At 39.2% G+C, this 26,627-nt stretch overlaps 2 protein-coding genes across 5 annotated transcripts in view; both read left to right on the top strand.

Annotated features, from left to right (window-relative positions):
* The window catches only part of RHBDL2 (rhomboid like 2), a 56,172-nt gene extending 38,826 nt beyond the window's left edge, over positions 1–17,346 (top strand). For 2 of the 4 annotated variants that reach the window (XM_032630133.1, XM_032630140.1), the window contains exons 6-9: positions 9,774–9,874; positions 11,541–11,601; positions 15,951–16,012; positions 16,780–17,346. In XM_032630133.1, coding sequence (XP_032486024.1) covers positions 9,774–9,874; positions 11,541–11,601; positions 15,951–16,012; positions 16,780–16,959 — 404 coding nt within the window. In that variant the 3' untranslated portion in view covers positions 16,960–17,346. The remainder of the gene's footprint in view (positions 1–9,773; positions 9,875–11,540; positions 11,602–15,950; positions 16,013–16,779) is intronic. The other 2 variants (XM_032630156.1, XM_032630147.1) reach the window with 2 other exon arrangements.
* Positions 17,347–23,689: 6,343 nt separating this feature from the next.
* On the top strand, positions 23,690–25,536 carry GJA9 (gap junction protein alpha 9). Its single transcript, XM_032630109.1, has one exon. The coding sequence runs from the start codon at positions 23,852–23,854 to the stop codon at positions 25,394–25,396; it is 1,545 nt and encodes a 514-aa protein (XP_032486000.1). The 5' UTR covers positions 23,690–23,851; the 3' UTR covers positions 25,397–25,536.
* The last annotated feature ends 1,091 nt before the right edge of the window (positions 25,537–26,627 follow it).

Raw genomic sequence — 26,627 nt, 5'->3', positions numbered from 1 at the left:
ACCACTGTGCCACCAGGGAAGCCCTGGCTGTAGTTTTGTGGAACAATTTCTGGGTTCTCCTTTTTGTTTCATTGATCAATGTGTCTACCCCTCCACCAATACCACATAGTCAGTACCACTGTAGCTATGTAATAAGTCCTGAAATCAGTGAGAGGGATTCCTCTGATTTTTTGCTCATTTTAAAGATTATGCATTTTTCTTTTACATAAAGATGGGTGTCTAATTTTCTTTTTCTCTGTGATAACAAAAAGCTTTCAGTAGTAAGCTACTTAACAGATGTTGCTGAAAAGACAAACACAAAATATGTCTCTTCAAAGACATAATAGTATATTTCTCTTAAGGAGTGATAATGTAACTACTTTTCCAAAGATACTCATGCTATGAAAGGGGCATTTTGAAAACTGGTCAATGGAAATCATTCCATAATTATGTGATTTTGCTCCTGAAGAAGATGCAATAACTCTCACAAGTTCACACTTAAAAAGCCAGGAAACAATTTTCTCAACTGATTTAAAATTTCTCAGTGAAGAGTTTTAGCGGGTTTTAAACTTACTGACTGTAACACTTTCTGATTAGTTTGCAAGAACACATGACTGATGTTAGGAAAGGTGGGAATTAATAGCCACATGACAACAAAATTTTTGCATAATTGGAATAAGTATAGGTAATGATGCAGTTCTTCCATTTGAAACTGGACATTGTTTTTAAATTTTATATTTTGGTAATGACAGTGATTAAGAGAAAACTTCCATGGAAAATAATTGAACTTAGAAGTATATCTTTGCATTTCTGTGTCATGATATTTAACCAGGATTTTTAAAAATAATGCTTATTTAATAACACTGCTCATTGAAAGATTTTTTTTTTAAAGACTATTTTTTAGAGCAGTTTGGGGTTCACAGGAAAACTGAGAGGATGCTACCGAGATTTCCCATTCATCCCCTGCCCCCACACAGGCACAGCCTCCTCCATTATCGACAGAATGGTACACTCGTTACAATTGATTAACCTGCATTGATGTATCACAATCAACCAAAGTCCATGAAAACTAGGGTTCACCCTTGGTATTGTACAGTCTATGGTTTTGGACAAATGTATACTGACATGTATCCATCATCACAGTATCATACAGAGTAACTTCACTGTCCTAAAAATCCTCTATGATCCACCCATTCATCCTTCCCCATCCCCCAACCCCTGGCAACCACTGATCTTTTTACTGTCTCCATCGTTTTCCTTTTCCAGAATGTCATACAATTGGAATGTCATATAATTGGAATCATACAGTATGTAGCCTTTTCAGATTGGTTTCACTTACTAATATGCATTTAAGCTTCCTCCATGTCTTCTTATTGCTTGATAAGAATTTTTTATATCATTAATGAAGTAAAAATAATTTTAAAATGTTGTGTAACCAATATAGCCCATCCTTTAAAATTCTGTTTTTGTGTTTTTAAACACATATACATGTAGTGGTACATATACATGTAATTTATAAGTGAATATACCTATACTGCAGTGGTACATATACATGTCATTTGTAAGTGAATTTACCTATACTGCAGTGGGTAGTTGTATCACTTTCCTAGGGCTGCCACAGACTGGATGGCTTAAAACAGTAGAACTGCATTGTCACACAGTTCTGGAGGCTAGAAGTCTGAATCCAGGTGTCAAGGGCCATGCTCCCTCCGGAACCTATGTGGGAGAACCTGTCCTTGCCTCTGCCCAGCTTCTGGTGGTGGCCATCAGTCTTTGGGGCTCCTTGCCTTGCAGCTGCAGCATTTCAACCTCTGCTTCCATTGTCATATGGCGTTCTCCCTTCATGTGTCCCTGTCTCCTCCTCTTATAAGGACACAGTCATGTTGGTTTAGGGGCCCACCATACTCCAATCTGACCTTGTCTTAATCAGTCACATCTGCAACAATCCTATTTCTACATAAGGTCACGTTCCGAGGTGCTGGGGGGTTAGGAGTTCAACATATTTGGGCGGGGGGTGGGACACACCATCTGACCCATGGTGGTGCTCAAAATTTTACCCATCACAACTGTGTCTGCTTCCCAGAGCAGGGGGGACAGAGAGCAGGAAACCATCATGAGACACGGTAAGGAGATGGGCTTGGCCAGGCTTAGCGATGCAGCTCCCCATTCTACCTCCCTCCTATCTCTGTGGATCCTGTTCTCCCACCTCCTCCTTCTGTCCCTGCACACACCCGTATTTCCTGGCTCCAGCTCCTATACCTGCTTCTCCCACAGCTTGATTTCAGCCTGTGGAATCAGCTCTGCCCCAGTTTCAGAGTGGAGAGAGAAGAGAGAACGTGAATAACCTGTTCACCTCCTCTGCCCATGTTTGCAATAACTTTTGGCAGGCCATCTCTTTGCCGTGCGAGTCTCTCCTTCACGCTGCTGCTTGTCACCTTCCTCAAACACAGATTAGATCATATTACACCCTTGCTAAAACATTTACAGTGGCCGATAGAAAGCTGAAATGTCCAAGATTGCTCTGTGTTACCCTCCACTGTCTGGCCCCACTGCCTTTCATTCTTTTCTTCTTCTCCTCCTTCTCCTTCTTCTTTTTTAAGGAAGAATAAGCTTCTTTATTATGTTTTTAAAAAAGAAATTATATATGAAGAGGTTAGAGGGAGACAAGGTAAAACTTTTTTAAAATCACTTTTGAGGTGTGATTGACATACAAAATTTTGTACATATTTAATGTATACAACCTGATGCATTTGGACTTAAGTATACACCCGTGAACTCATCACCACATTCTATGCTGCAAACATATCTATCACCTCTGGAAGTTTCTTCCTGCTCAGTGTCTTTCTTGCTTTGCTTTTTTTTTTTTTTAAGTGAGGGAAGCAGTAATACTTTATTTTTACCTTTTGACCCCTTTCATCCATTTCTCCCATTGCTTTGCTTTTTTCCCAGATTCCTTCATATGTAACATCATTTTAGTTTCCCTGCCCTTGCTCCTGGCAAAGTGTAGTCTTGAATTAGCAGTATTGGTATCAACTGGGACCTTGTTGAAATGCAGAATTTTGAGCCCCACACCAGACCTACTAACTTGCATTTGAACAAATCCACACGTGATTAGTAAAGATTGAGGAGCGCCGGCCTGCACTCCGCTCAGGGTCCCCCAACCTGACTGACGGTCAGAAGCACCTGGAGAGCTTGTTACAACTGAAGTTATTCAGATCCCACCCAGATCTACTGAATCAGAATCTCTGAGAACATGGCCCTAGGATCTGTGTTCTTTTGTTTTTCTGTTTAGTGTGGTATAATTGACATATAATAACTGCTGATGTTTTGATATGTATATATAACCATGAAACTATCACCACAGTCAAGGTAGTGATTGTTACTCCCCGCCACATTTTCCGGTAACCTGTTGGAATCTCACCTTCCTGCCTCTCCCTGTCCTTCCCTCACCTTCCCCTGGCAACCACTGATTATCATAGGTTCAGCTGTATTTTCTAGAATTTTATATAAATGGAATCATGGAGTATTCTTTTTTTTTTGTCACTTCTTTTATTCAGCATAATTGTTCTGAGGTTTGTCTATGTTGTTGTGTGTACGAATAGTTGATTCCTTTTTGTTGCTGAGTAGTATTCATGGTGGGAATATACAGCAATTTGTTTATCCGTTCTCCTGTTGATGGACATTTGGGTTGTTTCCAGTTTGGGGCTATTACAGATGAAGCTACTATGAACACTGGTGTACAGTCTTCATGTGGACAAATGTTTTCGGTTCTCTTGGGTAAATACCTAGGAATAGAATGGCTGGATTCTATCATGGGGTTACATTTAACTTTTAAGAAACTACCAAACTTTTAAAATAGCTTTACTGTGATATAATTCATATACCATACAGTTCACCCATTCAAACTGTATAATTCAATGTTTTTAAATTAATTTACAGGGTTAGGCGCCCTTTATCACAATCTAAATGTAGAATATTTTTGTGCCCCAAAGAAACCCTGTGCCCATCAGCAGTCACTCCCCACTCCTCACCCCAAATCCCTTCCCCAGCCTTAGACAACCACTAATCTACTTTCTGTCTCTTTAGGTTTACCCATTCTGCATATTTCATATAAATGGAATCATAAAGTGTGATCTTTTTTGACTCTTTTTTCCACTTAGCATAATGTTTTCATCCTTCATCCATGTTGGAACATGTATAAGTACTTCATTCCTTTTTACTGCTGGATACATTCCATTATATGGATATACAACATTTTCTTTATCCATTCACCATTTGGTGGACATTTGGGTTGTTTTCACTTTTTGGCTATTATGAATAATACTGCTATAAACATTCATGTACAAGTTTTTGTGTGGATCTCTTGTGTATATACCTATGAGTGGAATTACTAGGTCGCATGGTAACAAAGTGGTACCATTTTACATCCCCACCATAAGTTCCAGTTCCTCCATATACTCATCAACACTTGGTATGGTCAGTCTTTTAATTTTAGCCAATCTGTTGGGTATATAAAGGTATCTCATTGGGTTTAAATTTGCATTTCCTAATGAGAATGATGGTGAACATCTTTTAATGTGCTCAGTTGCTATCCATATATCTTCTTCAGTAAAGTATCTGTTTAAATCTTTTGCCCATTTAAAAATTGAATTACAGGGACTTCCTGGTGGTGCAGTGGTTAAGACTCTGCACTCCCAATGCAGGGGGCCTGGGTTCGATCCCTGGTCAGAGAATTAGGTCCCACATGCATGCCACAGCTAAGGAAGCCCACATGCTGCAACTAAGGAGCCCGCCTGCCGCAACTAAGACCCAGTGCAACCAAATAAAAAAAATTGAATTGCATTCCTTTACATTCCTTATTATATATTATTATTACAATTTCTTTTTTATTTTTGGCTGCGTTGGGTCTTCATTGCTGCATGTGGGCTTTCTCTAGTTGCGGTGAGCAGGGGGATACTCTTCATTGCAGTGCACGGGCTTCTCATTGTGGTAGCTTCTCTTCTTGCAGAGCATGGCTCTAGGCACTTGGTCTTCAGTAGTTGCAGCATGCAGGCTCAGTAGGTGTGTCATGCAGGCCCTAGAGTACGTGGGCTTCAGTAGTTGTGGCACGTGGGCTCATGGGCTCTAGAGCACAGGCTCAGTAGTTGTGGCACACGGGCTTAGTTGCTTTGCAGCATGTGGGATCTTCCCGGACCAGGAATTGAACCCTTGTCCCCTGCATTGTCAGGTGGATTCTTAGCCACTGTGCCACCAGGGAAGTCCCTATTAAAAGTTCTTTATCACACATGTGACTTACAAATATTGCCTTCTAGTTTGCTGCTTGTCTTTTCATTCTCTTAACAGTATCTTCTGAAGAGTCAAATTTTTGAATTTTGATTAAGTATAATTTATCAGTTTTTAAGTTTTAGGAATTATGTTTTTAGTGTCATATTTAAGAAATTTTGCCTAGCCCAAGGTCACAAAGATTTTCTCTGTGTTTTGTTCTAGAAGTTTTATAATCTTAGGCTTTACATCTAGGTATACGATCCATTTTTATACATGGTGCAAGGTATGGATTGAAGTGTCACTTTTTTGAATGTAAATGTCTAACTGTTCCAGCATCATTGGTTGAGAAGACAATCCTTTCTTTACTGAATTGCCTTTGCATCTTGTCAGAATCAATTGTCCATATATATGTGGGTTTATTTCTGGACTTTCTGTTGTGTTTCCCTCATATATTTGTATATCTTTACACCAATACCATACTGTCTTGATTACTGTAGTTTTCTATTAAGTCTTGAAATTGGGATGTGTCAGTGCTCCAACTCTGCTCTTTTTCAAAGTTGGTTTGGTTATTCTAGGTCCTTTGCATTTCCATGTGAACTTTAGAATCAGTTTGTCAATTTCTACAAAAAAGTCTACTGGGATTTTGATTTGGATTGCAATGAATCTTTAGATCAACTTGGGGAGAATTGACATTTTAACAATATTGGAGTCTTCCAACCCATGAACAAGGTATAGATTTCTATTTATTTAGGTCTTTCAAAATTCCTTTCAACATCTTTTTTGTTTTCAGTGTTTAGGTCTTACACATTTTTGGGGTCAGATTTATTTCTATATTTCATATTTTTGATGTACTGTAAAGGGTACTATTTTTAAAATTTCTACTTCTGATTTTTCATTGCTATTACATAGAAATGCAGTTCATTTTTTGTATATTGATCTTGTATCCTCCAACCTTGATAAGTTCCCTTATTATTCCTAGTAGTTAGTCTAATAGTTTAACTGTTAAACAATGAACTTCTAAAGAGATTTAAATAATAACAAAATCTTGTATATTTGCCCACATCCTTACCATTTCTAATGCTCTTCATTCCTTTGTGTAGCTCCATATTTCCATCTGATATCTTTTTTTGTCTTCCTGAGGATTTCCTTTAACATTTCTTTTAGCATGGGTCTGTTAGTCATTAATACTTTCAGCCTCTGTATGTCTGAAAAAAAAAATCTTTATTTTGCCTTCGTTGTTGTAATATATTTTATTAGGTTTGGAATTATAGCTTGACAGTATTTTTCTCTCAGTACTTTAAAATGTTTTCTCATTTGCATTGTTTCCAGTGAGAAATCTGTTGTCATCCTTACCTTTGTTTCTCAGTATGAAGCGTGTCTTTTTGTTCTGGATGCTTTTAAGCATTTTAACTGTTTTGAGAATGTGATTTTGTTATGCCTTGGTGTGCTTTTCTTCACGTCTCTTGTGTTTGGGATTTGTTGAGGTTCGTGGATCTGTGGGTTTATAGTTTTCATAAAACTTTGGAAAAACTTTGGCCGTAATTTCTTCAAGTATTTTTTTCTGTATCTGCTTTCATTCCTCTTTTCTGGGGACTCCAATTATGTATTTATTATTATACATATCAGAAGACTGCTTGAAATTGACCTATAGCTCATTAATGCTGTATGCATTTAAAAAAATATCCTTCTCTGTGTGTTTTATTTTGGATAGTTTTATTGCCATGTCTTCATGTTCACTAATCTATTCTTCTGCAATGTCTAATCAGCCAATCAACTGAACAAGTTTATGTTTTCATTTTAGACATTGTAGTTTTCATCTTTAGAAGTTTGATTTGAGCCTGTTTCATTTCTTATATAGTGCTATTTAACTTTTGAACATAGAGAATATAGTTGTAATAATTATTTATCGCCCTTACTTGCTAAATCTTACACCTGTGTCAGTTTTGGTAGGTTTTTTTTTTAATTGAAGTATAGTTGATTTACAATATTGTGTTAGTTTCAGGTTTACAGCAAAGTGATTCAGATATATACATATATATATATATATATTTTTTTTTTTTTCCAGATTCTTTTCCCTTATAGGTTACTACTAGATATTGAGTATATTTCCCTGTGCTATACAGTAGGTCCTTGTTGGTTATCTATTTTATATATAATAGTGTGTGTATGTTAATCTCAAACTCCTAATTTATCCCTCCCCCCTCCCTTTTAATAACCATAAATTTGTTTTCTATGCCTGTGCGTCTATTTCTCTATTGAAAATAAGTTCATTTGTATCATTTTTTAAAGATTCCATATAAAGGAGAAACTAACACACCATTGTAAAGCAATTATACTCCAATAAAGATGTTAAAAAAAAAGATTCCACATATAGGTGATATCATATTATATTTGTATTTCTGTCTAGCTTACTTCATGTAGTATGATAATCTCTATGTCCATCCATGTTGCTGCAAATGGCATTGTTTTCATTCTTTTTTTATGGCTGAGTGCTATTCCACTGTGTGTGTATACCACTTCTTTTTTTAACCTCATCTTCTTTATCCGTTCATCTGTTGATGAACATTTAGGTTGCTTCCATGTCTTGGCTATTGTAACTAGTGCTGCAGTGAACATTGCAGTGCATGTATGTTTTCAAGTTATAGTTTTCTCCAGATATTTGCCCAGGAATGGGATTGCTGGATCATCTACGGTAACTCTTTTTTTAGTTTTCGTAGGTTTTTTTGTCTGTTGTTTTTGTTTTTTGTTTTCTGGCTGTGCCACATGGCTTGTGGGGTCTTAGTTCCCCAACCAGGGATTGAACCCAGGCCCTCAGCAGTGAGAGCTTGGAGTTCTAACCACTGGACTGCTAGGGAATTCCCAGTTTTGTTAGGTTTTAATTGATTTTTTTCTCTTCATTATGGGTCATACTTTCCTGCTTCTTTGCATGTCTGACAATTTTTTTCTGGATGCTAGACATTTTATCTTTGGATGGTGGATATTATTATATTCCTATAAACATTCCTTAGATTTGTTCTGTAACTCAGTTAAGTTACTTGGAAGCTGTCTGAACTCTAGCTGCCTGGATCTATATGGACCTAGACTCTAGACTCTATCTCATCAACTTAAAGTTTACTGTGATCTGCCTAGGTTCCCCCTTCATGTACTGCAGCCTACAGTCTCTCTCAAGGCAGTAAGCTGGGCAATTAGTCAACTCATCTTATTTATTTCTTGTTTCTCAGGATTCACTGTCCTTTGTTATCTGATGTCCAGTATCTTGAAGACCATTGTTTCGTGTATTTTGTCCACTACTTTCAGCTGTTTCAAGCAGGAGGAAAAATTTTATCCTTGGCACTTCACTGTGGCCAGAAGTGGACATCTGTATTTTAAAAATAAATTTCTCATGATTAAGACACAACCACCCCAGCCCTAGTTTGTAGGTTAACATTTGAAAACCACTGCTTTAATCCTAATGGACGACTTCTCACTGATCTTCAGTCATCCATATAACTTTGTTTCTATGTCTTTGCTATTCCAGATCCCCAAGTCCTGACCTTCTTCCCCCTTGTTTTCCCTGTTCAATCTTAAAGGGTCTTCAGAGTTTAATCAAAATGCTATCTCCCTCCTCTCAGAGTAGCAGGGCTTCCACCTCTCTGCTGAGAAAGTCGTTCTTCCCTAAATGCTTCCATAGCAAATTTATTACATTAAAAAAATCATAGTAGTTGTTATATTCTGCATTTTATGATAACCGTTTGCTCATCCATTTGTAAGATTCCTAAGGTCAGACACTTTGTCTTTTTTGCATAAAATAGGTATTGTATTGTGTTGTATCCTAAGGAATGAAGGAGGGCCTTGAAGGCAAGAGAATGAGGAATAGAACTAAGCAGTACAGAGAGAACACCTCAGAGTTTCATAAGGTGGTTCTAAAGTCTTGTTTTGGTTCAGGCAATATAAGATTGGGTTAGCAATAGGTTTCATCTTGCCTGGTGAATGTGACTGAATAGTATGTTAAGAAGGATTCTGAGACCACAACTTGACTCCATGAGAAAGCTAGCCTTTAGATAATAAAATGTTGGAATGTCTCAGGTATTTTGATAGTTTTGGCTGAACATGTAGGATATTTTGAAACAATGGCTAACAAGTATAAAATACATGTCACAGAGTGTTCTAAGCATGATGCACATATAAACTCATTTACTTCTCCTGACAACCCATTGAGGTAAGTTCTATTAATATCCCCATTTTGTAAACAGGGAAACTAAGGCACAGAGACGTTAAGAAACTTGTTCCAGTCACAGTTGGTTATTCTGGCTCCAGAGCCTGTGTTTTCATCACCGTTATACTGTCTTCATATTGAACATTTAATGTTTCATAAAAATTGAGGGAGTTAGCCCACATAGCTATACTTTTCTAGTATGGAAGGGACAAAGTGAATTTGTTGTTTGTTAATATAATTGTCCAAGCTTCCCCAACTTTTACCTTAGATTAGAAAGATTTATCCTTCATGATTTTTATAGTCATATCTGATTCTTTGTGTTTTATTTCTTTAGGATCTCTAGCCAGCTCCATCTTTGACCCACTCAAATCTCTTGTGGGTGCTTCAGGAGGAGTCTATGCTCTGATGGGAGGCTATTTCATGAATGTTCTAGTGGTAAGAACTTTGGGAGTGGAATCTATGGACCTTAAATTTTTTTTTTTTTTAAACAATTACTGGTATTTGGTTCAGGGCATCTTCATTTATCAATATTTACTAAGAACACATCTTCCATTTGGCCACAAGAGTTTTCCTTTCATATTTTATCTTTATTTTTTTCTCCCGATCTCAAAAATAATGAATATTAAATAAAATTCAAAATTGAAAAATAGGAAGTCAAAGTTCCCAGTTTAGTATCTGTTAACAGTTTGATATATATCCTTTCAGACATTTTCTATGTGTATTCAAAATTCTACCAATAGTAATGCTACAAAAATGGAACTACCCTTATATTGTTCTGCATCTTAACATAAAGTATCCTATCTACTCATGGCAGTACACAGAAATCCAGCTCAGCCTTTTCAGGCGCTCCACATCACACTCTATATAGCTGTATCCCGACATTTAATCCTTAATTGAAAAGAAATCTCGGGTGATTACAGCTTTTCACATTTCAAAATAATGCTGTAAGGCATGTTCTTTCACACCTATCTTTTTGCATTTGTGTGATTCTTTTTGCAGGTAAATTCCTAGAAGTGGATTTACTGGGTGAAGGCTTTACATTTTCATTGATAAATGCCTCCAAAGTTGCATACCATTTTACACGCCCATGATATAGTATGTGAGATGCCAACCACTTTTTAAAACAGGCTAAAATCCCGACTGAATTAACCCTTTAACCACATAGGTGTGCTTTAAAGATACTCTAGGAGGAAGAAATATGAATCAATTAAAAAACTGTTCAAAAAATAGAAGTCATTTAGAAAAATGTTTTTCAAATTTTGGATTGCAACCCATCAGTGGTTGTGAACGCAGCTGAAGGGATTGTGAAAATCCCTTTACAAACAAAAATTTCAGTACACATCACGTGTAATAAGGATAAGTACTATTTGATTTATGTGTGTTATGTAAATTATTTGTTACTGTAGGTCATGGTCACAACAATTTGAAAATAATTGATTTAGAATAAACACAGCTATTTCAGCATCTCTACTCTCTGGGAAGAGAGTTAACTTGAAAGGGAAGGGAGAGGTAACGCGGGCTGAAGTGGGAGTATCTTTCTGAGTCTGCTCTGTCCTCTAGTAACACACGAGGGTACTGCAAGCTGGTGTGAGATTTTTCAAAGCTAAAATCCAACTGGGTTGTTTTTGGACCGACCGACATTTAACGTTTTTTGAAATTATCTAAAAAAATAAAGGTAATACTCAAATTTTAGTTGTCTTTGCTAACTCCTACTTAGAAAGAGGGTAAAGATGTATCAAATGAATATTAACCAAAAAACTTGGAAATATTCCATCAGATTTAGTTTGACAACATGCATTAACTATCTATGACTTATTAAGTGTTGATTTTTTGTTACTTATATTTAGATTATTTCCTGCTAATAAAATTGTGTCTACTTTATATCAAGGAATTTAATATCATGTTTCATTTTCACTCCAAAGTGCACCAGCATTGTGCTTCCCAAATTACATTTGAAAACTGGGCTGTTACACGGATGCTTTGTTTTGCAAATATTTGACACTCACACTTTATTTTAAATGATAAAGCAGATGAAGGGGGAGGACAGTTGAAGTTTCATTTGCCAATAGATAGCTTATATTATTATTTATCTCTTTGCAAGAATTTTCGAGAAATGATTCCTGCCTTTGGAATTATCAGACTACTCATCATCGTCCTTATAAGTAAGTGTGTCTTGTGAACACTTCACACCTTCAATTTTATGGGTTCAACCGTCAGAAGACCTTCTCACATTTCCCAAACACTAACAAGTAGGATGACCATCAGCCTCCATCAGCCTAGAGTCAGAAAGAATGGTTCGGCTTCAGAGCCCTAAGCAGACAGGTGTGAATGGAGTTTTCACAGACCCTGGTGGGTGGTTCTTAGAGGTGCCTCTGTTTCTTTCTGGACTGTGGGGAGTCAAGAGAGTAGGGCTTGAGGCACTCCGTCCACTTCAACCACAATACCATCGTTTATGGATTTAAAAATATATATATATTTAAAAATATTTATTTATCTTTAGCTGCGTTGGGTCTTCATTGCTGCACGCAGGCTTTTCTCTAGTTGCGGCAAGGGCTACTCTTCGTTGCAGTGCGCGGGCTTCTCATTGCGGTGGCTTCTCTTGTTGTGGAGCACGGGCTCTAGGCACGCGGGCTTCAGTAGTTGTGGCGCATAGGCTTAGTTGCTCTGCGGCGTGTGGGATCTTCCCGGACCAGGGCTTGAACCCCTGTTCCCTGCATTGGCAGGCAGATTCTTAACCACTGCGGCTCCAGGGAAGCCCCTGGATGTTTAAAATTTTTTATTTAAAAAATTTTTTTATTGGAGTATAGTTGATTTAAAATGTTGTGTTACTTTCTGCTGTCATTTATGTTTTATATACTGGATTTTTCTTGTTCATACATTAGATTCTGTGTATGATTTTGTCAGAAAGGCAGAGCTTGAAAACCATTCATATAATCCATTTTCTTCCTCAATTTCAGTTTAAAAAAAAAAAACTGATCTAGGATATAAGCATGGAGCGGTGGCTGAGGACTGAAAATGAGAGCAGAGGTGAAGGAAGAGAGGGGTCAGGGAAGTAGGAGCATGACTGGTGTGGCTTTGGAAATCTCCAGGAATGACAGTCTAGAATTACATGCCGAAAGAACTTAGGAAGTGTGTTCAGTCTGGAGAAGAGGTGGAATTTTAGGCGTGTCTGAAAGTCAGCATTTTGGACGCGTGGCAGGCCATACAGAGTAGAAGCAAACAAGAGTGAAGGCAGAGCTGGTAACTTGTATTTCTGGATCTGCTCCTGCTGAAGCTGTATCTGCATGGAGGGTGCGGGGAGAATGCGGGGAGAAGGCTGACCCTGGGGCCAGACTGTTGGCTCAGACTTGAAGGCCAAGACAGAAGTGACACTTGATACAGGCTAAGCTTTTGGCTGTCCACAGAGTAGGAAAAAATGATTCTGCAAATTGGTATCAAGAGTTCAAAAAAGAGACTAAATTAAGTTTATGAACGCTTTAACTGTAAAAACAATATTTCATCCCGAGAGAAAAGAAGTGACTTGTTTCTAGTCTATACCATACCATATATACTGTTTTTCTCCATAAGAAATCCAAAAAGTGAGGGAAACTAGTCAGCGCAGAAAGGAGGACGGATGTCTGGGAGTTAGTTAGGAGAGTTGCTGTGCAGGCAGAGCCGTCTGAGTCACAACCAGAACCAAGGGACAAGTCCTTAGACAGAAGAATATTCTTACACAAGTTATCTGGGTCATCAGTCGATCTGTTTCTTTCAGGTAATTATGAATGACTTTTGTAAAATAAGCCTCAAACCCTCAGTGAGGAAAAGGTTTTCATACTCTAATACCCTTTAATGTTGGAGTAAAAGCTCTTTCCTCGTGCACAGGGTTATCTCCAAATATAGTTTATGTAACATTCTGTCATTCTTTCTTTTCTTTTTTTAATTGGGGTATAGTTGCTTTAAACATTTTGTCACTCTTGAGGTAAGTAATACAATCACTGAATGATGTGCTTTTATTATATCCTACAAACATAGGTAGGACACACTAACATCAACCTTCCCCACAGGCCATTTCTAAAAGTTCTTTGGCTTGGTTTACCTACTATTGTAAATGAGAGAAGTTAGAACAAACTCCAGATTAATGAAATACAAGTACATTTTAATTTTAAACATGTTTCCTTGGGAAAATGTATAGTTTTTTGGGTTTTTTTTAATGGTAAATATTATTCCTAATTGTGAAGGACAATTGGCCCTAGGACCTTCCTTCATTAAGCATTATTTGTTGGATCTGTTTTTTAACAAAGCAACTGACCTTCCCCGGAAAAAGTTCAGGAAATCTCACATTTTCATCCTTCAAAAAAATCCGTATAAAGGCAGCTCCCTTAAAATGAGTGTCAAATTTTATTGAAGACAGTGATTTGGTTTATTGGAATGAGGGCTTCTTTTCAGGTGGGAAGACAGGTCTCAGTTTAGAGACTGCAGCAGCTTAGAAGTAAACTCCCCTGGGAAGCAGAAAGGGCCAGGCAGGTGTAAGTCAGAAGTGGCCAAATTGACATGCTAAGGGTTACAGAGAGTTTTTGAAAGGAGGTCTCCTACTGTGGAAGACTAGACCAAAGTAACTGTTTCCAGTAAGTCAACCCTGTTTTCCAGCAGTGGTTTTCTTATACTTTCCTAGCCCTATCTCTGTTATTTACCCTGGATCAGGAATTGCAAATGATCAAAAAAACAATATAGCCACATTTATCCAGCATTTTGTGTGATAGTCATTTACAATTAAATTAACATTGAGTACTTCTCCTCGACCTCAATTTCTATCCAGTGACTTCAGTGTCAATACTATATTGAAAGGGAAACTAGCCAGAACACATGGTCCTGATGCTGTTTTCCCAAAGGCAAGGACTAGGTCTTTCTGTCTCCTAGGACATTCGCTAAGTAGAGCACAGGGAATTGGGGGATGGATGTGGAATGTGACAGCTGCAGGAGATGTTTCCAAGTGCACACGTAGGGCAGAGTTCTTCTAAGCCAAGAAACCTGGAAGCTCTTTTAGCATCAGAGATCTGACTTATTTGAGGAATGTCTAAGCTCTGGCTCTCAGTGTTCCATTAGAAAATGTGGACTCATTTCCTTTTTGGGCCCATCTTCTGTTCTCCTGATGGCAATCAGAGGTGATTAGTGTGGTGGGTGAGAGTGAAGCCTCCCAAATCCCACTACTCCCTCTGAGATGGGCGGCCTTGGGCAAGTACTTAACCTCTGTGTTTTGGTTTCTTTATGTATAAAACGCCACCGTCATTCCTCACTTGGGTTCCTACAGTAGTAGTAAGTAGCTTGTCTCCTTGCTCCTGTCTTTGCTTCCTTAGAGTATGTTTCCTATACAGCAGCCAGAATCATCTTTTAAAAACGTAAGTCAGACATGTCACTCCTGTGCTCAAAAGTTTCAAAGCATAAAAGTCAAAGTCCTTACAGTGGTCCATAAGGGCCCTACATGATCTGCATCTGCTTCTGTTTGATCTCATCACCTACTACTTTATCCCTAACTTTAGTCCAGAATCACCCGAAGGTCTTGTTAAAACACAGACTGCCGAGCCCTACCTTTAGAGTTTCTGGTTCAGTAAGTCTGGGGTGGGCCTGAGAATTTTCATTTCTAGTAAGTTCCCAGTGATGCTGGGATCCCAGTGGGGCAGGGAACCATCCTTTGAAAACCACCTATGGGACCAGATCAACTGCTTTGGTATTCCTCAAACACACCAGGTGGATGGTCCTGCCTTAGGGACTTTGCACTTCCCTCTGCCTAGAGGACTCTTACTTCAAAGGTCAGCATGGCTTGCTCCCTTATCTCTATCAAATGCCATATTCTCCTTGAGATCCCCCCTGACTCTCCAGTTAAAAATCACACCCTAGGGCTTCCCTGGTGGCACAGTGGTTGAGAATCCGCCTGCCGATGCAGGGGACGCGGGTTCGTGCCCCGGACCGGGAAGATCCCACATGCCATGGAGCGGCTAGGCCCATGAGCCATGGCCGCTGAGCCTGCGCGTCTGGAGCCTGTGCTCCGCAACGGGAGAGGTCACAACAGTGAGAGGCCTGCGTACCAAAAAAAAAAAAAAAAAAAAAAAAAATCACACTCTACTCCCAGCATTCCCAATTCTCCTTCTTCTCTTTGTGTGTTCTCCATAGCACTAAGCACCATTTGACAATACTGTATGTTTTACTTATTCATTTGCTTTCCCCAACTAGACTTTCAGTTCCATGAGGCAGTCTGATCTGTTCACGGCAGTATCTCCACCATCTAGAGTAGTGCCTGCACATGGGAGATAATCAATAAATACTTGTTGGATCAATACATCTATAAAATGGGATAATGATAGTACCTATTTCATGGGGCTGTTGTGAGGATTAATGATGCAGGTTAGTACATGTAAAACTCTTAGAACAGTACCTAGCACAGAGTCTCAATAAACGTTGTTATTTAGTGCGCCAAAAATAACTGGCGCACTATTTTGGAGATCGTGGGGCTTCACTGGGCTGTTTTCCCTTCTAGTTGTGTCGGACATGGGATTTGCTCTCTACAGAAGGTTCTTTGTCCCTGCAAATGGGTCCCCGGTGAGTTCAGTTTATTATTTTTTAAATTACCTATCATATCAATAGCTAAAAAGGGTCACCAAATAGGGGCAACAATTCTGAGATTTAGGACAGTCAGTTTTACACTTGGAAGTTAAGAAAATTCCTGAGGAAATCAGCCTTTTAGATTGTCCTTTTCACTTCTCTCTCTCATAGCCCTGACAACTGGCTCTAGTTCTCTGCACCTGCTATACTGGTAGCTATTCCAAAAAACAGGAGTGAAGGGACTTCACAGAGAATAAAATGCGGACTGGAAAGCAGCAATAATTTGGGTCCAGATGAATTTACAATAAAAAGAAAACTGACAAAGATTTCCAGTTTTATTGAAACTGGTCTTTGAATTTGGTAGTTTCTGTTTGACTATCTGTGTGTACTTTTTAATTTAGACATGCCATTTATGTGGGATCAGATTATGCTCCTATAGAGATCCCTCATGGCACCTCAACTCTTACTCTCTTGGTTGGCCTTATATAGAACCATCCTAAACGCAATGATGACCAAGAATAAAGAAAAATGATGGCTCTGTCTTGTGTACTCAGAGTCAGTGAACTGATATTTTTTTTAGCTTTGCATGATTTGGAATATCTCCTCTCTGTGCACATGGAGTTTTTTTGTCTCTTTTGTCTCACCACCTTGCTGTTCAGACTTTTAAGACTCTTTGACTGGGATGGTATTTGTTTCTTAAACAGCTGAAATATGCAATTAACATTTTCTTCACTGATTCCCATTTTTTCCCCTTTTTTCTCAAGGTGTCTTTTGCAGCTCACATTGCAGGTGGATTTGCTGGGATGTCCATTGGTTATACCGTGTTCAGCTGCTTTGATAAGGCACTGCTGAAAGATCCAAGGTTTTGGATAGCAATTGCAGCTTATTTAGCTTGCGTCTTATTTGCCGTGTTTTTCAACATTTTCCTATCCCCAGCGAACTGACTTGCCCCTAACACAAACCAATTAATAAAAAGAGCCATCTGGGAAAAAACTGGAGAACTCTCTATGAAGAAACAGAGAAGTCCCAGCAAATGCTAACAATTTTATAAAGAGGACAAAACACCCTTGAAGTCGCCAGTTTCAAAGACTGCTTACAAAAGGAGTTAGGGTTTAAGGAAGGGGCTCGTCTGTGCATGAGGGGGAAGAGGAAGAAAGAAAAGGGAAGGGAAGTGAGAACCAAAGATTGGCTCTTTCCCAGGCATGCTGCATGAGGGTATGTATCCTCTAAAAGAGACTTACTCTCCTAGGAGGGTATACTATAGAGATTGCTTTATAGAATCCACAAATAATGTTCTATGCTGAAAATAAAAACTTTTCACATCTGTCAGACTATTGATTATCACTTTCCATCACTGTTCGAGTAGATAAGTCACTGTTTGGGGTGCTTTGCATGCATTATTGCTCATCTTTTTAACAACCCAGAAAGGCAGCTATTACTCTCTGTCTTAGAGAGGAGGATATGGGAACTCTTACAAAAAATCAAGTAACTTGTCTAAGAGGGGGCAGGATTTAAAGGTTGGTAATGACTTGACAGCCCATATTCTCCTGCCCTCCTGGTCTATCACTGCTGTGTTCCCCAAATACCAAAAGTTTATTGTATCATGGTGGGGTTTCCCTGGTGGCGCAGTGGTTAAGAATCTGCCTGCCAATGCAGGGGACATGGGTTCGAGTCCTGGTCCAGGAAGATCCCACATGCTGCAGAGCAACTAAGCCCGTGCGCCACAACTACTGAGCCTGCTCTCTAGAGCCTGCGAGCCACAGCTACTGAGTCCACGCGCCACAACTACTGAAGCCTGCACGCCTAGAGCCCGTGCTCCGCAACAAAAGAAGCCACCGCAATGAGAAGCCCGCGCACCGCAATGAAGAGTAGCCCATGCTCGCCGCAACTAGAGAAAGCCCGCGCACAGCAACAAAGACCCAACACAGCCAAATAAATAAATAAATAAATTTATTAAAAAAAAAATAGTATCATGGGAGTATGGGAAGAAACCTTTCTGAGGGTGTACCAAGAATGGTAGAAATACCTTATAGAAGAATTCTCTGGATTGCTAGTTTAAGATTCAAATAGTGTGGGCAACTAAGCCCGTGTGCCACAACTACTGAGCCCGCGTGCTGCAACTACTGAAGCCCGCTTGCGTAGAGCCCGTGCTCCACAACAAGAAGCCACTGCGATGAGTAGTCCCACTCGCTGCAACTAGAGAAAGCCCATGTGCAGCAACAAAGACCCAACGCAGCCAAACAAAACAAAACAAAAAGATTTGAATAGTGTGTCTAGGATCCCAAGGAACCTGGAACTACCTTTCTCGTGCACACTATGTACCTGGACTTTTTTTGGAGTCTCATCTATGATAAGATTCTCATCCTTTACGTGGCTAGTGGTTCTTCTATGAGTGGGTATCTACAAAAGGTAAAATGTCATATCTGAAAGCTGGGATGCCTGTGTCCTTTTCTTGTATGGAACCCAGATTGCTGGCCATTCTTTTTCCAAAATAGTAGTTTTAGGTCACCTGAACGCAGGAAAGACAATTTTTTCTTCTTCTATCATAAGCATGTTTTATTTAAAACCCCCCTAAACATGTTGCTGTATTCTGAAAGGAGGATACATGCTTAATTATAGTGAGAAAAGTAGTATTTTAGCATTTTGAGGAAAGCTGATCTGGGATTTGTTTCAGAATTCTTTAAAATTTGAGTATGAGAATACAGTTATGTTCTTGGTTAAACAAAGAACTTAGAAACTCTTTTACCTTTCCACCCCAAACCTGCTCTTTTCCCTTGTGATGACCATTGTCAACAGTTGGGTGTATATTCTCCTAGACCTTTTTCAACTCAGGATGAGCAGAAAGGGAAATGCCTTTCAGTTGATGGCTGACTCACTCATTGCATTGAACTGCACTGAATCTGCTCTATGCCCCCCAAGGGATAAATTCAGAGAACAAGTTGAAGATGACTTTGGTGTAACTTCTCAAAGCATGATTTGTTTCTCAGATTTACCTACACTAAGAAAGTTTTGGGTTGATCTCGCTGTTTTAGCTATTTAAATGTAAATATGAAATGAAGTGGTTTTTTTTTTTTTTTTTTTTTTTGCGGTACACGGGCCTTTCACTGCTGTGGCCTCTCCCGTTGCGGAGCACAGGCTCCGGACGCGCAGGCTCAGCAGCCATGGCTCACGGGCCTCGCCGCTCCACGGCATGTGGGATCTTCCCGGACCGGGGCACGAACCCGTGTCCCCTGCATCGGCAGGCGGACTCTCAACCACTGCGCCACCAGGGAATCCCTGGAATGAAGGTTTTTAACAAGATAAATGAGATCACACTACATGTATTGTTCTGTAACTTGTTTTATAATATGACTTAGGGATCTTTCTGTTAGTTCTAGAGATCTTTATTCTCTGAATTGCTAATGATAAAGATGTAATAGTTTATTTAACCATTCCTCTATTGAACACTTAAGTTGTTGCTGATTTTGTACTATTACCAACAGTGCTATGTGAACATCCTAGTACGTGCAGTGTGTCTTTGAGAATGAATGAATGAATGAATGGTTATTTCAAGCATCCAGAAGCAGAAATGCTATGTTAATTCTGATAGATTTAAACTACCTTTTTTTTTTTTTTTGGCCGTGCCACGTGGCTTGTGGGATCTTAGTTCCCTGACCAAGGATTGAACGCGGGCCATGGCAGTGAAAGCTCCAAGTCCTAACCACTGGACCACCAGGGAATTCCCTAAATTACCTTTTTTTTTTTGCGGTATGTGGGCCTCTCCCTGTTGTGGCCTCTCCCATCGCGGAGCACAGGCTCCGGACGCGCAGGCCCAACGGCCATGGCTCACAGGCCCAGCCGCTCCACGACATGTGGGATCCTCCCAGACCGGGGCACGAACCCGCGTCCCCTGCATCGGCAGGTGGACTCTCAACCACTGCGCCACCAGGGAAGCCCTCTAAATTACCTTTTTAAAAATTAATTAATTAATTTTTGGCTCAGTTGAGTCTTTGTTGCTGGGGCTTTCTCTAGTTGTGGCGAGCGGGGGCTACTCTTCGTTGCGGTGTGCGGGCTTCTCATTGCGGTAGCGTCTCCTGTTGCGGAGCACAGGCTCTAGGCATGCAGGCTTCAGTAGTTGTGGCACGTGGGCTCAGTAGTTGTGGCTCACGGCCTCTAGAGCACAGGCTCAGTAGTTGTGGTGCACGGGCTTAGTTGCCCCGTGGCATGTGGGATCTTCCCAGACCAGGGCTCGAACCGTGTCCTCTGCATTGGCAGGTGGATTCTTAACCACTGCGCCACCAGGGAAGCCCCTGAATTACCTTTTAAACAGCTGTATACATTTATATTCTCACTGATAGCATATGAGAGTAACAGCTTCCTCATACTTTTGCCAAAAGCAGGTATTATAAAACTTGAAAAAATTTACATTTTGATAGTTAAAAATAATACTTTATTTTAATTTGTATTTCTCTGACTACTAATGAAGCTTAGTGTTTTTTAAGTTTACTAACAATTTATATATTACACATAATATATAATTTATATAATACATACTATACAAATATGAATATATATATATTTTCCTGATGAAAGGGTTGCATTTAATTTGAAAATTAGCTATAGTTGGCAAAGAAGCCCAGGGAAGAAATATTTATCTGCCATTGCCAACCCACTAGGTCACTAGCTCTGAAGAGAGATCTTTAATGACCTAAAGTGCAATGTAATTGTTAATAATAGAAAACTAGACAGAGAAACAGGATTCATCTAACTATGAAATCGGACATGACCCATTGATTATTAAGACTGATGGCTAAGAAGTTATTATCTAGTTAGATTATTCTGGTACTAGAAACATCGCTCACATTACCAAAAACTGTGATGTCTTTCTGGGTTCCCAGCGGGGCAAAGTTACCATTAAAAAAGCACACAAACATCTGGTGTTTTAAATGTGACATCTCTGAATTATAGAGGAGCCATTTATTCAGCTTAATTTGGGGCTCATAATTTTAGTCTCCTAAACTGTGCTGTAGTATTAAAATGTTGGAAATATTCTTTATGTGTGCTGCCCAATAAGGTAGCCACTAAGCACATGTAGCTATTTACATTTAATTAAAATTAAATAAAATTTAAAACTCAGTGCCTCTGTTACACAAGCCACGTTGCAAGTGCTCAGTAGCTATGTGTTTCTAGTGGCCATCTTATTGGACAGTGCAGATGGAGTCTATTCCAACATTGCTGCAAAAAGTTCCACCGGATTAAAAAAAAAAAGTTCCATTGGGTAGCGCTATTTTAGAAGCAGGAATGAAGACAGGGAGATGGATTTTAGCTGATGCCTGACTCACTCACTGCACTGAACCAAACTGAATCTGCTCTACATCTGCAAAGGGACACATTCAGAGATTAAGCTGAAGATGGCTGTGCTATAACTTTTAAGCATGATCTGCTTCAGATTTACCTAAACTGAGAAAGGTCTGTGTTAATCTCTCTGTCTTAGCTAATTAAGAGTCATTTGAAATTTTTTTGTTTTCTTTTGAACTCTATAGTACTGTATCTGTGTATATTAGTATTTGTGTCATTTGCTATGAAAGCTTTAGGACCTAAGATTTGAAGCTAAATAATAGTACTTCTTCTTTCAGGAAATACCATGCACTTGTCCTTTAAGGAAAAAAAAAAACTTTCATTTCCTTTGGTGATTTTAACAGTAAAGTGCTCATGGTAAAAGAAAAAATTAAAATATATATAATTATAAAAAATTAAGTCAGTTGTAATCACACTACCCAGAGATAATCATAGTTAATATTTTGAAGAATATCCTAGGCTTTATTGGACGCATCTCTACATATAAATAAATGTACAATAATGGGGCCATATTATTCTATGTTTTATAATGTGAATGTTACTGAAACGATATATCAATGTCTTTTTATGTTAGTATATATTTATTACTTCTATTGGTTGCATAGTACCACACTGTGGATGTACTATTATTTATATGAACAATACAGTCTTTCTTGTATTGATAATTATTTTGGATATTTTCAAGTTATGATTATTATAAACAACAAGAATAATATCTTTGCTTACACTTTAAAATGCTTTGGATTGTTGGGTCAAAGAGTATAGTACTATTAACATAATAAAGTCAAATAGAAATTTTCTCTATCTCAGGAATACAACTCAATTTTAGAAGTTTGATGCCTCTGCAAGTCTTCTGAACTATATAAAGCTTTCAAAGAGGAACTAAAGACTCTAGAACCTGTTATTTAAAAAGTCAAAACTTTCACTATTTGACATACCTAATGTAAATAATTAAACTTGTAAGAGAAAACAGATGATTTCTTAATAACTCTTTCATGAAAATTTCAAGTGTGCTTAGAGAGGAAAAATAACAGTTTAGTAAAACAGTTAAGAGCTGACTTTAGAGCCACAGTGATTGAGTTTGAATACCAGTTGTAGCTGTGTAATCTTGGGTAATTTAAGGTGTGCCTCAGTTTCCTGATCTGTAAAATGGGGGAACAACATACCTACCTCATAGGATTTTTGTGATGCACATATCTTGTAGCTATAATATCCCAGTATGTTGTTTGATTGTGTATCATTTCCCTTTCTATAAGGGATATAGGACATACATTTATGTTAAATGAAAGTGAATGAAAACATTCACTCTTTTTTTCTTTCCTTTGGGATATACTTTCTCTTAGATATCCTAGGGTATCAACTCTAATATGGAACCTACTGGCTCATAATCCAAGCATCTATATTATAACTTGCCCCACTGCTCCCTCCACAAAGCAAGCTACATGTCTTAAAAAGGTCAAATACTGTTATAATGAAAATTTCTATAATACTACCACTGTACCAATGATCCATTTATTTCAAGCAATATCTAATAACATCCTGGTAGTACAAACTAGTTGAGAATTTTTGGAAAATTTTCACAGCAAAGTTAGTAATAATTTCATAAATATTCATAAATATATTACTGAAATGATTTCTGAAAATGCTCAAAAACTGCCAGAAAGAAACTAGAATTTAGACATTTAAATGTGGATTAAAAAACTAATCTACATTCTTTTTTTTTTTTTTTTTAAATTATTTATTTATTTATGGCTGTGTTGGGCCTTGCCTGCTGCATGCGGGCTCTCTCCAGCCGTGGAGAGCAGAAGCTACTGTTCATTGCCAGGGCATGTGGGATCTTCCCAGGCCAGGGCTTAAACCTGTGTCCCCTGCATTGGCAGGCAGACTCCCAACCACCACGCCACCAGGGAAGTCCTAATCTACATTCTTATAGTGAGAGCCAGATTTGTTTCTTTTGGTTTCTTTAAATGCTGTATCTTACTGGATTATGAACTGAAACATGCCTTTTCCTTTGTGCATAAATGAGATTTTAAAATCATTGACTTTGGTTATAGTTTTTATATAAAATAATCTTAATAGGTTTGTAAGATCAAGTCAGTAGTTTTAGGAACCTCTCCAAAAGTTCTCAGTTAAAAAAAATAAAACAACAAACTTCAGCTGAGTAAGAAGACTCTTTTCTTATAGGAGTTCCTATAATTCTATTCTTCATAGGAGGGAATATATACACCCCTCCTCCAGGTATCTTTTTTTTTCCCATTGCATTGTAAGGTCTAAACATAAATTATTTTATATTCCTGACATCTTAAACATATTCTTGGTAACAGATTATTACAACTTTCTAGGGAAAAAAGTAGAGCAACCAGCATGCTGAAAGAGTGATGCTTTGTTCATATTTTGGCCGTAGGTTTGCCTTAAGAAATAGCACACCCCACAGACTGGAAGAACTTACCTGCCTCCTATTTGATGGGGTTCAGAGCCAAGATGGCTGACTAAATAAACATGGGGGACTGGAGTTTCCTTGGAGGCATTCTGGAGGAAGTTCACATCCACTCCACCATGATTGGAAAGATGTGGCTCACCGTCCTGTTCATATTTCGAATGCTTGTTCTGGGTGTAGCTGCTGAAGATGTCTGGAATGATGAGCAGTCTGGCTTCATCTGTAATACAGAACAACCCGGCTGCAGAAATGTATGCTATGATCAGGCCTTTCCTATCTCCCTCATTAGATACTGGGTTTTGCAGGTGATATTTGTGTCTTCACCATCCCTGGTCTACATGGGCCATGCTTTGTACCAACTGAGAGTTCTGGAGAAGGAGAGGCAGATGAAGAAAGCTCAACTGAGGGGTGAACTGGAGGAGGTAGAGCTTGAAATGCCTGGGGATCGGAAGAGATTGGAGCAAGAACTGCGTCAGCTTGAGCAAAGGAAACTAAATAAAGCTCCACTCAGAGGAACCTTGCTTTGCACTTATGTGATACACATTCTCACTCGCTCTGTGGTTGAAGTTGGGTTCATGATTGGACAGTATCTTTTATATGGATTTCACTTAGAGCCTCTATTTAAATGCCACGGCCACCCGTGTCCAAATATAATTGATTGTTTTGTCTCAAGACCCACAGAAAAGACGATATTCCTATTATTTATGCAATCCATAGCTACTGTTTCACTTTTCTTAAATGTTCTAGAAATATTCCATCTAGGTTTTAAAAAGATTAAAAGAGGGCTTTGGGGACAATATAAATTGAAGGATGAACATAATGAATTTTGTACTAACAAGTCAAAACAAAACCTTGCCAAATATCAAAACACATCTGCAAATTCACTGAAACGATTCTCTTCTGCACCTGATTACAGTCTGTTAGTGGAAAAGCAAACACACACAGCAGTGTACCCTGGTTTAAATCCACCTGCATTTCAGACAGATCCAGATGATCACAGTGGAAATGATGACAAAGGCATTTTGGATGAACAGGAAATGCTACTTTCTGAGATGTGTATGCTTAGTACTACCTGTGGTCATCTTCAAAACATCAACTCAAGTAATAAAGGAGACACTCATAAAATATCTGGAAAAGAAGTTAATGGTAACCAGTTGAGGAGAAAAAGAGAAATTGATGGCAAAGACAGCAAAAGGAACCACTACTCTAAAGGTCACTGTTCTCTTCCAGGTGGTGCTATAGATCTGAACAACCACACGGGGCAGTCACCCCAAACAGCTTTCTCTCTGCCAGCTAACTACACCTGGAAACCGAAATGGCTTCGTGCTACTTGGGGTCCCTCTGCAGAAAATGAAAAGCAGGCATCACCTCCTAAAGGTAACGTCAAGGGCCAGCTCAGAGAGAGCACAATCAGAACGCTTCCTCCTTCACAGGGAGACTTCCATCCACTTGACATTCCAGACACTCCTGATTCTTTGGGAGGGTTGTCCTTTGAATCCGAGTTGGTCAAAACCTGCAGTAACCCTACTGCTTGTCCTCCAAATCATTTAGTGTCGCTGACAAACAACCTCATTGGTAGGCGGGCTCCCACAGACCTTCAGATCTGAACAGCTGTTGGCTTTTAGACATTCTGTGTATTACATTATCAAAGAAGTAGCTTAATGATGGTTGAGCACAGAAAAAACAGGGCAGCTCTACAGACCAGCTGTTTAGACAGACAACTGCAAACCCATTTAAAAAAGGGAAAATGGCGCTAATTCTGAATTGGGAAGGACTAGTTTCAACTTCAAAGACATAGAGTTACCAAATCAGGACTACTTTTCTACAGGCTCCCTTCAGAATAACACTAATTTTGGGAAAATCACATGTCAGAATCAAAGCTAAATGGAACCAGGTTTTTCCTTGAAGGGAGCACAGCCTTCAGAGATTGTTCTTAATCTATGTAATTCCCTCTTTTGGTTATTCATCTTTTACTTCTGGACACTGATTATACTTTGTTTGCCCCTGGGACTTAACGCAGTTTCTTTATAGACTGCAACCTGATCTGTCTTGAATATAATCATAATGTTGCTATCTAGGTAAATAAAATCCTAAAAAGACTGGTCGCTTTCTTTCACCAGTTTATAGATAGCATCGTGATTCAGTGCCAGGATCGGAGTCTTGGCTCTACTACTCACTGGTTATCTATACTTGACAGTTTACTAACAGTACCTACCTTACAGGGACGGTGTGAGAATTAAAATAAGAAACATATGTGTTTAATGCACTGCCAGGCACACAGTAAGCGCTCAAAAGTGCTATTATTAGCACATTACTGCTCACCCTCCGGAGGCCCACATCAAGTTGGCCACAAAACAAGGAGACTCCAAATATAAGAGCTGGAGCCCAAACAGACGATTCTAAGCAGTCCTCTAGCCATTGGAAATCCAAGGGTTGCCCTCGTTAGTGCACCCTTTTTCAAGATGGGGGTCGACAAGCCAGCACACACACGCTGCCAGAGCTCCGGAGGTCCTACTTGAGACAGGTCCGCCCACTCCCGGTGTCAGGAGACCCCATTCTCTAGAATGAGTTCTAATGCTCCAGGCTCAGTAGGCCCCGCCCCCTGGCGCCCCGCCCACCTTTGGCCCCACCAGGACACTTGTCCGGAGTTACCAAAACCCAGCCTCCTACTAAGTAACCGAATCTCTGCGAGAACCGGAAGAGGAAGGAGGAGTGCTGCTTTGCTAGACAGAGGGGCGGGCGTACGCAGCCTCCTTGGGCTCAGCTCGCTATGGGGCATTCAGAGCGTCCTGGTCACCATGAAAACGGGCCACACCCCGGCGGTCCCGAACCGTGGTT

This window comes from Phocoena sinus, chromosome 1 (assembly GCF_008692025.1).
Source record: "Phocoena sinus isolate mPhoSin1 chromosome 1, mPhoSin1.pri, whole genome shotgun sequence".
In the NCBI taxonomy this organism is placed as follows: domain Eukaryota; kingdom Metazoa; phylum Chordata; class Mammalia; order Artiodactyla; family Phocoenidae; genus Phocoena; species Phocoena sinus.
This window is presented reverse-complemented; position numbering and strand designations above follow the sequence as displayed.